The following is a 12,759-nucleotide window of genomic DNA, read 5'->3' as shown; positions in this document are numbered from 1 at the left end:
CACTTGATTTGTGCACACAATTAGATCTATTGTTATTCCTAACCAAAAGTTGCATAAATGTACATCGTGTACATTGTTCCATTTCATTTTCATTGATTTTTTATTATTTGCTTTTGGTTCTTGCACTACTAGAATTTCAGACTTGGGAATGAAACCTGTATTTAGAGATCTGTTTGGCATGATGGACGATCAGAACTGTCTTATCCATATACGATTCTTGAGGATACGGGGTACGAGGAAAGTATCCCGACATAATTGGATGATTAACCACTCCAAATCATAGACTGGATGTAACTGTCTGGATTTTACTACATAGAAAGTGTTGGAGAATGTGATATATGAGGATCATATTGAAAATTACGTTGAATATGTGAGATCAGAGAACTTTGGGAATTATAAATATTTGGGTTTTGGATTTGAGAGTTTGTATTTCCGGCATTTTGAGAATTTGCAACATAAGAGTAATATTGACTTTATTCATTATGGGGATCCATTTGAAAATAAATACTACGAGTAAAAAAAGATTGAAAATTAATGTGATTTATTATGAGTTAAATGAAGCGTTGTTTATAAATTTTTTTAAAAATATCACCATTATTCTTATTTTATATTTTATTACACGTATATTTAATATTTTATGACATTTAATACAATTATTACTGTTATTATTATTTTAAATTCCAAATATTTTTTACCATTTCAAATTTTTCCAATACACAAACAATTATGCGTCATTAAAATACAAAAGGTTTAAAGCACCTTTTGGCCCTTGACCTATCTAAAATTTGTGCATTTGGCCCTTGATCTATTATTTGGTCACATTTGACCCCTGACCTATCAAATTAGATAAAATTCAACCCATATTGAATGAAAAATTAACTTTGTTAGAAAATTATCAACAGTCACCAATACAAAAACGACACATGACATATAAATAAAATTAATTTTCAACTAGAGATGGCAATAGTAACTATTTTACACAGTAAAAAAAACCTAAAAACTTTTCTAGTGTTCCGATAGAGTGAAAATTAATTTTATTTATGTGTCATGTGTCATTTTTGTATTGGTTACTGCCGTTAATTTTTCAACACAGTTAATTTTTCATTCAATATGGGTTGGATTTTATCTAATTTGATAGGTTAGGGGCCAAATATGACCAAATAATAGGTCAGGGGCCAAATGCACAAATTTTGGATAGGTCAGAGGTCAAAAAGTGCTTTAAGCCAATACAAAATAAATCATCTTGCCACTGGAGATAGAAAAGATGGAGGGATCGATCCACAGTCCACCCCGTGAAAAAAGGAATACAGACTCACGCCACGTGCAACTTCCGTTGGTCAAGGCCACAACTCAACCTTTTCTTTCTAGGTTGAGTACATTTTCTCGATTTCTCTCCAAACAACTTCTCATAATTTTGCTCTAATTTTTCGAGAGAGTCGCTTATTCAATGACTCTTGAAGATTTGAAGATTTCTAAATTACTATTTAGGGTGTAAATTTAAGATTGGTTTGACCCCAACCACTAGAAATGCTATAAGTAATAGTCTCATAACTTTTTTTTTTTTTTAATCAAGAAAAACATAACTAATGGTAACCCGAATCTGGAATAAATTAGTAATGTTGCAATGAAAATTAACAATAAAAAGGAAAAAGAGGATAGGCAATGATTTTGTAGATAATTAATGTCAGACAAAATAGTAAGTACAGATTAAAAGGCGATTTCTTCTCCTTTTCTGCTCCATATGTCACGTTTTATTTCTAAATTCATATGAAAAAAAAAAAAAAAGAATAATAATCTACTCAATGGAATAAATTAGTGTGAGGATTTTCATGAAAAAGTTCTTCCTAAGGAAGTGATGTTTTTGTCATGTCACGTTAACGGTCAAGCTAATAATATATTTCCTTCTTACTTTTCTAACAAACCTCTACAAACCATCTACGTGAACTTTTTTTTTTATGCATGTACGTTTTTATAATAATAACAATATTCCTATAAAGTAGTATTTCATAATATTCATGTTTAATCTAATTGCCTTACTAATTTACACACAAATCATAATTTGTGAAACTTAGAATGTAAATTAAGTGTAACCCACTAAAAGGGTTAGTTAAATTTCATGAGGCTGTTCATATTTGGTTCTATGAATCTGTTCCTTTTATTTTTTTTAAAGGAAAATCTGTTCCATTTATTAAGGCTGTATTGGATAATAATTTTTAATTTTTTAATTATATATATCCAAAAAGAGAAAATTACAAATTTATACCTTAAAAAGAATACCAAAATTAAAGAGAAAAATTTAATGTATTCAAGAAGTATTTAAAAATTCCACTCATTGAGGTTTTGATCTTGAGACTCATGGGGTGTTTGGTTACCTACTTTTCATCTCCTCTTTGCCTTTTCATTTTAAAAGGCAAAGTTTGAGGTATTTAGATATCTACTGTCTGCATTTTAAGATTGAAAATAGCTTTTTACAAAAGCATGAAATCTCTGCTTTTTGAAAAAACAACTTTTTCGAAGGCAAATAGCAAACAGGAGCCGCAACCAGTAAACAAGAACAACAAATAGCAAGTAGTCAAACGGACAGTATAACTATTACCAATTTTTATTTAAACTTTTTGTAACAAAAAAAATAAAAGGGTAATTAATTTATTAGTCCCTATATTTTGACAAAACACACTGTTTAGTCCCTGTATTTTCAAAAACACACACTAAAGTCCCTAACGTTTTTCTCGGTGAACTGTTTAGTCCCTAATGTTTTTCTTGGTGAACTGTTTAGTCCCTGCCGTTAGACTCTCATGAAGATTCTGTTAGTCAATTTGGATTTGTGTTCTTCTTTTCCTTTATTTTGCTTTCCTTTAAACTCTAATGCATCTGAAATCAACTTTGAGTGTTCTTGTTCTTAATTTTCTTCTTAATCGTTCAAATTCGTAAGCGTTGAGTCTGTTCTTTTTATTGTTCTCCATGCAAATAGCTTCTTCTTCTAAATTGGATTACTCTTCTGAAGTTTGAAGGTAAATAGTAAAGGGTAATTTAGTCATTTCCGAAGTCATAAACGGTAAAAAATGTAACAAACAGACGGAAGGACTAAACAGTTCACTGAGAAAAAGGTTAGGGACCTTACCATGTGTTTTTGAAAATACAGGGACTAAACAGTGTGTTTTGTCAAAATATAGGGACTAATAAATTAATTACCCAAAATAAAAATATATATTATGAAAAAATAGTACTAATATTATTGTCAAGTAATTCTTTACTTTTAAAGTTTAAAATTGTGTAACCAAGAGCAAATTTAACACTAAAACTGAGTTTGATCAATATATATCATAGTGTCTTCTCAACTATGAATCTTAACATCTCCATTGTACATTTACATTATTTTATCACTAATCACAAACGTATATATTCACGTGGAAAAGTATACTATAGTTTGTAAGAAATGAACAAAAACAAATACAAATATTTTATCAAATTTAATATATTAATTTTCAATTTTATTATAAAATTAAAAAAAAACGTGAAATAATATTTAGAATAATAATTGATATAGAAACAAAAATATCTATATATTTTAATTATATTTGAAATTGACTTAATTTGTTAATATTAGAAATAAAATTCATCTTCAATAACAATGTTATGGATAAATTGGACCATTTTAGATAAAATTACTGTTAGACTATCCACAGTAACTACGTGTACTTTTAGAAAAGAAAATATATGTTCAAGTTTTATCTTCTCATTTTGTAGTGGGTCCAATTTACTTGGGCGATTGTAGAATTGTCCTATATATAGATGATTTGAATTAAACCGTTACCTATTACTTTGGTTTCTACGTACCTTCAACATATAATTCCAAAATAATGGAATCCAAAATTGGTTGAAAAATTAAAGATTTGGATCTGTTCAGTAGCTCCGGAAATGATTAATTGCAACAATATGCCCAATACACATGCTGCCCTATATTATTACATACAAACTGTCTGTCTAAATCTAACACTTTAAATCTTTTGGTTTTAAAATACGTTTATATGTATTGAATTCTCGTTCTACTAATAAACTCCAAACACTATTTCTTTATTTCCAACTTAGGATTCAGTTCATTTCTGCCCTTATAATCATCCCTTAAGACGGTTCCTTGTTGAGACCTTCTATCCAGACGCTACCCACTCCGGACCGAATGGTTACATTAATAATAATAATAATAATAATAAATACTGAATAGATCAATGAAATTAAGTGTCAAAGTGTGAACACATATTGTTTGTCCTAAAATATAGCATCCTTCACATGGAATGGAAGAGCAGTGAATGCAAGCAAAGAGAAAACACTTTCTTAATTACATTTAATATATAATATATAATAAACCTTGACATGCCGGTGCAGTCTTAAAAACTACTAAAAAAAACATTATTACAGATTAAAATCCTATATATAAACACCTCTTCTAAAATCTATACATTCAACTGTCTCTTAAAACACACTAATTCTATAGATCATAAATGGCGAAATTACAGATGTTTGAGTCTGCACTTGTGATTTTTCTGATATTTACTTCATATTTAGCCAATGCAGCTCAATACAATGTTGTAAATTATGGGGCTAAACCAGATGGCAAGACTGACTCTACGACAGCGTTTCTTACTGCATGGAAAAATGCATGTAGCTCGAATAAGCCAGCCACAGTTTACGCACCATCTGGGAGATTTTTCCTGAAAAACGTTGAATTTAATGGTCCATGCAACAATAACAATATCTTAGTACGTATAGATGGTACACTTGTGGCTCCATCTGATTATAATGTTCTTGCTAAAGCTGGAAACTGGTTGTCGTTTGGCCACGTCGACGGTGTTACTGTTTCCGGTGGTATTCTTGACGCCAAAGGTCCTGCTTTGTGGGCTTGTAAGGCCTCCGGCAAAAGCTGCCCCAGTGGCGCCACGGTATGCCTTTTGTTCCTGAAAGGGGTTTTTTCCTAGAAATACGGACAATATGGCTAGCTGACATTTTTTTTTTTTTTTTTTTATGGATACAGTCAGTATTATTTTCGAATTCAAAGAATATAGTAGTGAATGGATTGACTTCAGTGAATAGCCAAATGTACCACATTGTATTCAATGGATGCAACGATGTAAAAGTCAAAGGGGTAACAATTTCTGCCTCCGGTAAGAGCCCCAACACCGACGGCATCCATGTGCAATTATCCAGTGGTGTTACTATATTGAACAGCAGGATTAAAACTGGCGATGACTGCATCTCAATTGGACCTGGTACCACTGACTTGTGGATTCAACAAATTGCATGTGGCCCTGGCCATGGCATTAGGTACACTCCTAAGTTAAATTATTATATTACTATCTCTCCACATTACCAGTTTTTTCATTTATTTTTTTAGAATATGGTACAAATATTAAATGATACAATTTTAAATTTAGTATTTATCTGACAGTAAAATTTTAAATCTCCTTAACCAAATATGAGTGATGTTTTGTGGAAATTTTTTATGGTTGGATCTCATCACATTTAATTGCTTCTTGCAAAATAAAAGGTGGCTGTTCATTAAAGAAGCTGGAAATTGCACCCACTAGCACAGTTAGATTTAAAATTGCATTGTTTTCTAAGTGAATATTCAATCTGTTCTCACCTAATAACCATAAAGTTTAAAATTGCATTGTTTTGTGCGTGAATACTAAATCGGTTTTCACCTAATAATAACCATAGCGCATTAGATTCCCAGTTCGAGGAAGATGTGAAGTTTTTTTTATTGAATCCGAGAACTTTGGAAATTTGAGATAGAAAATGGGGAAGGAAAGAACAAGCAACCAATGATATCTCTTTGACTTTTTTGACTGTGACTGCCAAGTTATCATTTTCTAACCGTGTTAGCATAATTGTACCTTATTGTTTGTCACGTTTTAAAACATGAGACTGTTTTTTATGTTAAGAATAAATGCAATTACAAAAATGAAAAACAAACAAGCACACAAGAATTGTTTACCCAGTTCGCCACTCAATTAGAATGACTACGTTTGGGGGCACTACCAAGCCACGATATTTCACTATATGAATGAGATACGGATTACAGAGAAAAATGTTACATTTATACTGTAGAGTTGGATCGCTGCAATTGGGCCTATATATATATATATATATATATATATATATTAGTCTCCATAAGCCCAACATTTTAAATATGAGACTGTAATTTCCTCTATAATTAATTAAACATAACCATTTATTTTGGGTATTGCAGTATTGGGAGTTTAGGCAAGGATGCTTCAGAACCAGGAGTACAAAACGTGACAGTTAAATCCGTTACATTCACAGGAACACAGAATGGAGTAAGAATTAAGTCATGGGGAAGACCAAGCAGTGGCTTCGTAAAGAACATAGTTTTTCAAAATGCTGTGATGAACAACGTCCAAAATCCCATTATCATCGACCAAAATTACTGTCCCGACCATCAAAATTGTCCTGGCCAAGTAAGTTTCAATCAATTCCAATTATTACCTTACCTTTTTATTGTGATCTGCTCTTCCAAAAATTAACATATATATTGCTTTTGTAATGTACAGCATTCAGGTGTTAAAATAATGAACGTGACTTACCAAAACATTCGTGGAACATCAGCAACACAAGTGGCAGTGAAATTTGACTGCAGTGAAAAGAAGCCATGTACTGAGATTAAAATGAAAGATGTGAAGCTGACATACAAGAATGAAGCAGCTGATGCTTCGTGTGAGAATGCTGATGGAACGGCATCTGGAGTGGTTCAGCCTACAAGTTGTCTATAGAGGAAATAACTTAAATTGCTATATTTTGTTTGAGCCTGCGGCGTTTCCAACCATATCTTTATTTGCTTGGAAGCCCGGCCTTGTAATTATTGATTTGTATTTCTATATCTTTAACCTCATCATTCATTCACAATGCCCTTTCCATCTAGCTCAGTTATTTCAAATATATCACACTCTAGTATCAATGTGCTTCTTACTTTCATAATAAGTCCGATCCGTGATCAAATATATAACACTCTCATTATCACACTGAACAACGATTATCTATAAACTAGGGCGTTTCCAGTATTTGGAGGCCCTAGGCATTTTTTATACTTTTTTTCACATCTAAATTTAATATTAGTTTAGAAATATTAAATACCAAATAGTAAAGCATTATTATTAATTACAATTTAAATAATATATTAGTCTGGATATAACAATTGATACAATAAAAGCGGTTATGCCCTATCGCATCAAGTAATAAAGTCTTCCGAAGAACATTAACAGAACCGTGACAAATAACATTATTTGCCACGGTGCTTAACAGAATCGTGGTAAATAAGTCGTGGCAAAAGGCCATTTTTGTACAAGTGATAGTTGAATGTAGGTTATAGAGAAAGGTATTCTGTAATATCTCAATATCTGTTGTAAGGGTTTGTGCTCTACCACAAAGAGCTTAGTAGTGGATTAAAGCTCGGAAGAGGAATTCCGGTGACTGGATGTAGGCAGGAGGCCGAATCAGGATAAAACTGTTGAGTATCACTTTCTCTAACTCTTACTCTTTATTGCTTGCTTTTATTAGGGAAGTATAAATTAGTCAGAGTTGTGTTTAACTGTGCTAAGTTCGGAAGCCCCTCTGAGGCGTTACCTTTCGAACCAAGGACAAAATCAATCTTAGTTGTTGATCAACTAAAGTTGCTTCTGAACTTTTAATAGACATCCTCTGGACCGTGCTATTGAATTGTGAGAAGTATTTTTACTTAGCTAAAATTTTAAAACTCTCAATAGTTCAATTAACCCTCCATTTGGAACTAATTCTCACATTACAAGGGACCAACAAGTTTCATGTCCAAGCCCGATCCAAAGGACGCAGACTTCGATGGGTATCCGAACCCGTGAACAAGTCTAGTTTTAACAAGATCATCACCATAGGCCATGCAAAATCCTTCAAACCTTTACCCAGAAAACAGAGAAGTTTTTGGGCCAGAGAGAAAACAAAGAGTCGAATATCAAAGGAGAAGTACAAAGTCCAAGTCTTCAAAGCTCTTATTTGTGTCGGACAAATATTTTGAGCTTCCAAGGGCAAAAGAGTCTTTTTACAATAACCAGGGGCAACCTTGTCTTTACACCAATCCGGCAGGTTCTAGAAGATGTGTAGGAAGACAATGGTGCACCTCCACACACTTAATCATATCTCCTTTAAATCTCCACCATTGATTGTAAGCCCTAATATCAAAGGTGGATATTAAGCCATGTGTCTCTTCTTTACTTGGAGAGCACACCTAGAAAGAATATAAGAATGTAAATATTTAGACTTTAATGTTAATGAGAATCAAGGAACTTTATCCAAAACATTGATTATTACCTCATTCACTTTATGATGGTATCAGAGCAAATAATTTCACTCTGTTAAAAACTCCAATCAAAGGAATATGGCTAACCCCCCTATCATCAACACGAGTAGCCCTTACCACCTCCCACAGACGGAGACACCGGCATTGGCACTCGTATCGCAAGTCCTGACTGGACCTAACTACCACCAATGGTCTCGAGCCGTGAAGGTAGCCTTGATGTCGAAGAATAAGTATGCCTTTGTAGATGGCACTATTGCGGCACCAAGCACAACAGACGCCATGTACAGCCAGTGGGAACGCTGCAACAACATGGTGATGTCTTGGATACACCATGCCTTGTCTCATTCACTAGTAAGGAGCATCATGTGGCTCGACAAAGCTGATCAAGTGTGGGTAGATCTGAAGGAACGGTTTGCCCAAGCCGATTCCTTGAGGATACTGGAGCTGCGCAGGGAAATACACGGGTTAAAACAAGGAACGAGGACGGTAACTGAGTACTACACGGATCTTAAAATACTTTACGATGAACTTACCAACCTCAGACCCATGCCGCAGTGTTCGTGCAGACCAGCTTGCTCTTGCGGCGCCTTCAAAACACTGCGTGATCAACAAGAAGCTGACCAAGTTATCACCTTTCTTCAAGGTTTAAGCGAGGCATATTCCACCATATGTTCGCAGATCTTACTCATTGAGCCTTTGCCCTCTCTCAACAAGGCCTATGCCTTAGCCACCCAACACGAAAGGCAGATTGGCCTCACACCTGCAAAAAACAATGAAGGAAATGAGAACGCCTCCTTTGCTGGATTCACTAATCAACAAAATAGGCAGGGCACCCATCGCAACAAACCAAACAGCCGAAAAGGAGGAAACAGCCGCAACTCGTCCTTATGCACTTATTGCGGTAACATAGGCCACACAGAAGATATATGCTTCAAAAAGCATGGATATCCGATGTGCTATGGGAACAAAGCAAAGGGAGGAAATGGCTTCAGAGCACCGCAAGCTAAAGCCAACTCTGCAACAAATCATACCAAGGAAGGGTCAGATTCAGGGGAGGATGATAACACCAACCAGAAAGAACCTTTCAGCCTCACTAAAGAACAATATCAGAAATTGGTGGCCTTCTTACCTCAGAAAGCACAAGCCGCTCAAGCTACCACAAGCAGCGTAAACGCCTTCCACAAGGACAGCTATTCTGGTAATGCTTCTAAAACTTCCTCTGATAAGTATGCCATGCCTCGTTGGATCATTGACACAGGAGCCACCGATCATATTGTATGCGATGTTGGGTATTATAGTTCATACACAAAAATAGAACATTGTTGGGTCAGTTTACCAAATGGGGAGAAGGTTAAAGCAGAACATATAGGCATAGTGTCGTTGAGTTCAGGACTCACCTTGAGGGATGTATTATGCATACCAAAATTCAATTACAATCTAATCTCAACAAGCAAGCTTTTAGAGTCAAATGACATGTGCATCATCATAACTGGGTCAACATGTATGATACAGGATACCAAGAGCTGGATGACGATTGGTTGGGCTAGGCAACAAGGAGGGCTATATTTCTTAGAGGATCCACAGCAAAATGTAGTCAAAAGTTGTTATGCTGTTTCATGTTCAATTAAGGCAAATGTATGGCATTCTCGCCTTGGCCATCCTTCCTATGAAAGGCTCAGAGCCTTAGGAATACCATGTAATGACTTTAAGCCTTTCAAAGAAATGCCATGTGACGTTTGTCAAAGAGCTAAACAAAAGAAATTGCCTTTAATTTTAAGCAACAGCATTGCAAAACAAACATTTGACTTAGTTCATGTTGATATATGGGGGCCGGTTAGGGAATCACATACAGGCAAACGTTATTTCCTAACTATTTTGGATGATTACAGTAGGTATACCTGGGTATCATTGATGCATGACAAAGGGGAAGCAAGACAGGCATTACAGGCATTTTGCAACTATGTCAACAGATAGTTCAATAAGAAGGTCAAGGTGATAAGGTATGATAATGGACCTGAATTCATGATGCGCAACTTTTACGATGAACAAGGTATCACACATCAAACATCATGCACCGAAACACCTCAACAAAACGTCCGTGTAGAGCGAAAACACCAGGATATTATGAATACAACCAGGGCACTCATGCTACAAAGTGGCATGCCCAAAACCTTTTGGTCTGAGGCAGTCAGTCATGCGGTATTTCTTATCAATAGATTACCGTCTACCCCATACAACAAAAGACACCATATGAGCGTTTGCACAAAGATAAGTACAACATCAATGACCTTAGGGTTTTCGGGTGCTTGGCATATGCCTCGACCCTTGACAGACACAAGCACAAGTTCACCGACAGAGCTATCCGATGTGCGTTCCTAGGATACAGGGCAGGCACGAAAGGATACAAACTGTTAAACTTAACAACTAACAGTATTTTTTTTTCTAGGCACGTAAAGTTCTTCGAAGCATATTTTCCATTTACAGACACAAACCAATCCTCAGACACAGATGTGCATCATATTGCAGACCCAGAACAGACTCATGCAATTATACCAGATAATGACGATGATGACGATATAGAACCAGGCCCCCAAGACACTCACAACACAACGGATACCAACCCAACAGCAAATATTCCAACAGAATCACCACAACAAACACAAACACACGCCAGACCCATCCGAACAAGGAGAGCACCAACTTACCTAAAAGACTACCATGTAGCCTTGACCAAGGGCCACCCTTTGCCTGCTTTCACAAGATCACCACATCAACTCTCCAAACACCTCTCATATCAAAAGTTGTCATCCAACAAACGGACTTTCGCCATCAATGTCACTTGCCATTCAAAACCTACAACATACAAACAAGCCATGTTAGATATAAATTGGCAACAGGCCATGAACGAAGAACTTGCTGCCCTCGAGTCAAACAACACATGGGAGATAGTCTCCTTACCTATGGGCAAAAAGCCTAGCGGATGTCGATGGGTCTACAAGCTGAAGCACAAAGCCGATGGGAGCATAGCGCGGTACAAGGCACGCCTGGTAGCCAAGGGCTATAGTCAACAAGAAGGGGTCGATTTCACCGCTACCTTCGCACCTGTAGCCAAATTCACAACAATCAGAACGTTATTGACAGTGGCCGTTGCCAGAAAATGGAGCATTCACCAACTTGACATAGATAACGCTTACCTGCACGGCGAATTATGTGAGGAAGTCTATATGACACTTCCACCGGGGATCACCAGTGCCGCACCTCGTCCAGTTTGCCGTTTGCACAAGTCTCTTTATGGCTTACGTCAAGCGGGACGACAATGGAACGTGAAACTCACAGCTACGGTCAAAGCCATGGGATTCACTCAGTCAAATGCAGATCCCTCACTTTTCACTAAGAAGGTACAAAACTCAATAACCATCTTGCTCATCTATGTAGATGACGTGATATTAGCAGGCAATGACGACTCCGCCATCAGCCTCGCAAAGGATCATCTTCATCGCGCCTTCAGAATCAAGGATCTTGGCCCCCTCCACTATTTCCTCGGTTTTGAATTCGCCAGAAGCTCCACAGGCATGCATATGTCACAAAGAAAATACGTATTAGAGCTCTTGCAAGACTACAGTTTACTTGACTGTAAACCAGCACACACACCAGCATTACCAAACCAAAAACCCCACATGCAAAGTACCCCCTTAACAAACATCACAGCTTACAGACAAATCATAGGCAAATTACTCTACCTAACCCAAACAAGACCCGACCTTTCCTACATAGTTAACCAACTATCTCAACACCTAAACGCACCCACAACAGAAGACGAACAGAAAGTTCAGAGAGTGCTCTGTTACCTTAAAGGGACCATCGGTCTTGGTCTATTTTTTCCGGCAACAAATGACCTCCGCCTCCAAGCCTTTTGTGATTCCGACTGGGGCTCTTGCACCGAGACTCGCAAATCCATCACTGGCTATGTGACCTTTTTAGGCTCTTCCATCGTATCCTAGAGATCCAAGAAACAAAACACCGTTTCTCGGTCCTCCTCTGAAGCCGAATACAGGGCCATGGCGTCCACATCCTGCGAGTTACATTGGCTCACCACCCTCCTACGGGATCTAGCGGTTTTCCCCAAATCGGCGGCACTTCTGTTCTGCGACAACGTCTCCGCCATGCACATCGCCCAAAATCCCGTTTTCCACGAGAGAACCAAACACATCGATATAGACTGCCATGTTGTGCGAGAAAGGGTTCAAACAGGTCTCGTCCGCCTCATGCCCATCTCCTCCGCCATGCAACTCGTCGATCTCTTCACTAAGGCTCAACATTCCCCCCAGCTTCGTTTCTTAGTTAGCAAACTCGGCTTGTTAAATATTTATCAAGCCTAGTTTGAGGAAGGGTAACAAGATCATCACCAAAGGCCA

At 36.7% G+C, this 12,759-nt stretch overlaps 1 protein-coding gene across 1 annotated transcript; it reads left to right on the top strand.

Annotated features, from left to right (window-relative positions):
* Positions 1 to 4,499: 4,499 nt before the first annotated feature.
* On the top strand, positions 4,500 to 6,788 carry LOC136220382 (polygalacturonase-like). The gene is made up of 4 exons (XM_066008205.1): positions 4,500 to 4,937; positions 5,030 to 5,319; positions 6,248 to 6,476; positions 6,570 to 6,788. Exons 1-4 carry the CDS (start codon positions 4,500 to 4,502, stop codon positions 6,786 to 6,788), a joined length of 1,176 nt encoding a protein of 391 aa, XP_065864277.1.
* Positions 6,789 to 12,759: the final 5,971 nt, after the last annotated feature.

The sequence above is a fragment of the Euphorbia lathyris genome, chromosome 2, assembly GCF_963576675.1.
Source record: "Euphorbia lathyris chromosome 2, ddEupLath1.1, whole genome shotgun sequence".
Lineage (NCBI taxonomy): Eukaryota > Viridiplantae > Streptophyta > Magnoliopsida > Malpighiales > Euphorbiaceae > Euphorbia > Euphorbia lathyris.
This window is presented reverse-complemented; position numbering and strand designations above follow the sequence as displayed.

Excerpts from the sequence above, each read along its gene's own strand:
- LOC136220382 (XM_066008205.1), top strand. The coding sequence starts at position 4,500 with ATGGCGAAATTACAGATGTTTGAGTCTGCACTTGTGATTTTTCTGATA. Across the intron at positions 4,938-5,029 it reads GCTGCCCCAGTGGCGCCACG|TCAGTATTATTTTCGAATTC; the intron begins GTATGCCTTTTG and ends TTATGGATACAG. Across the intron at positions 6,477-6,569 it reads ATCAAAATTGTCCTGGCCAA|CATTCAGGTGTTAAAATAAT; the intron begins GTAAGTTTCAAT and ends TGTAATGTACAG.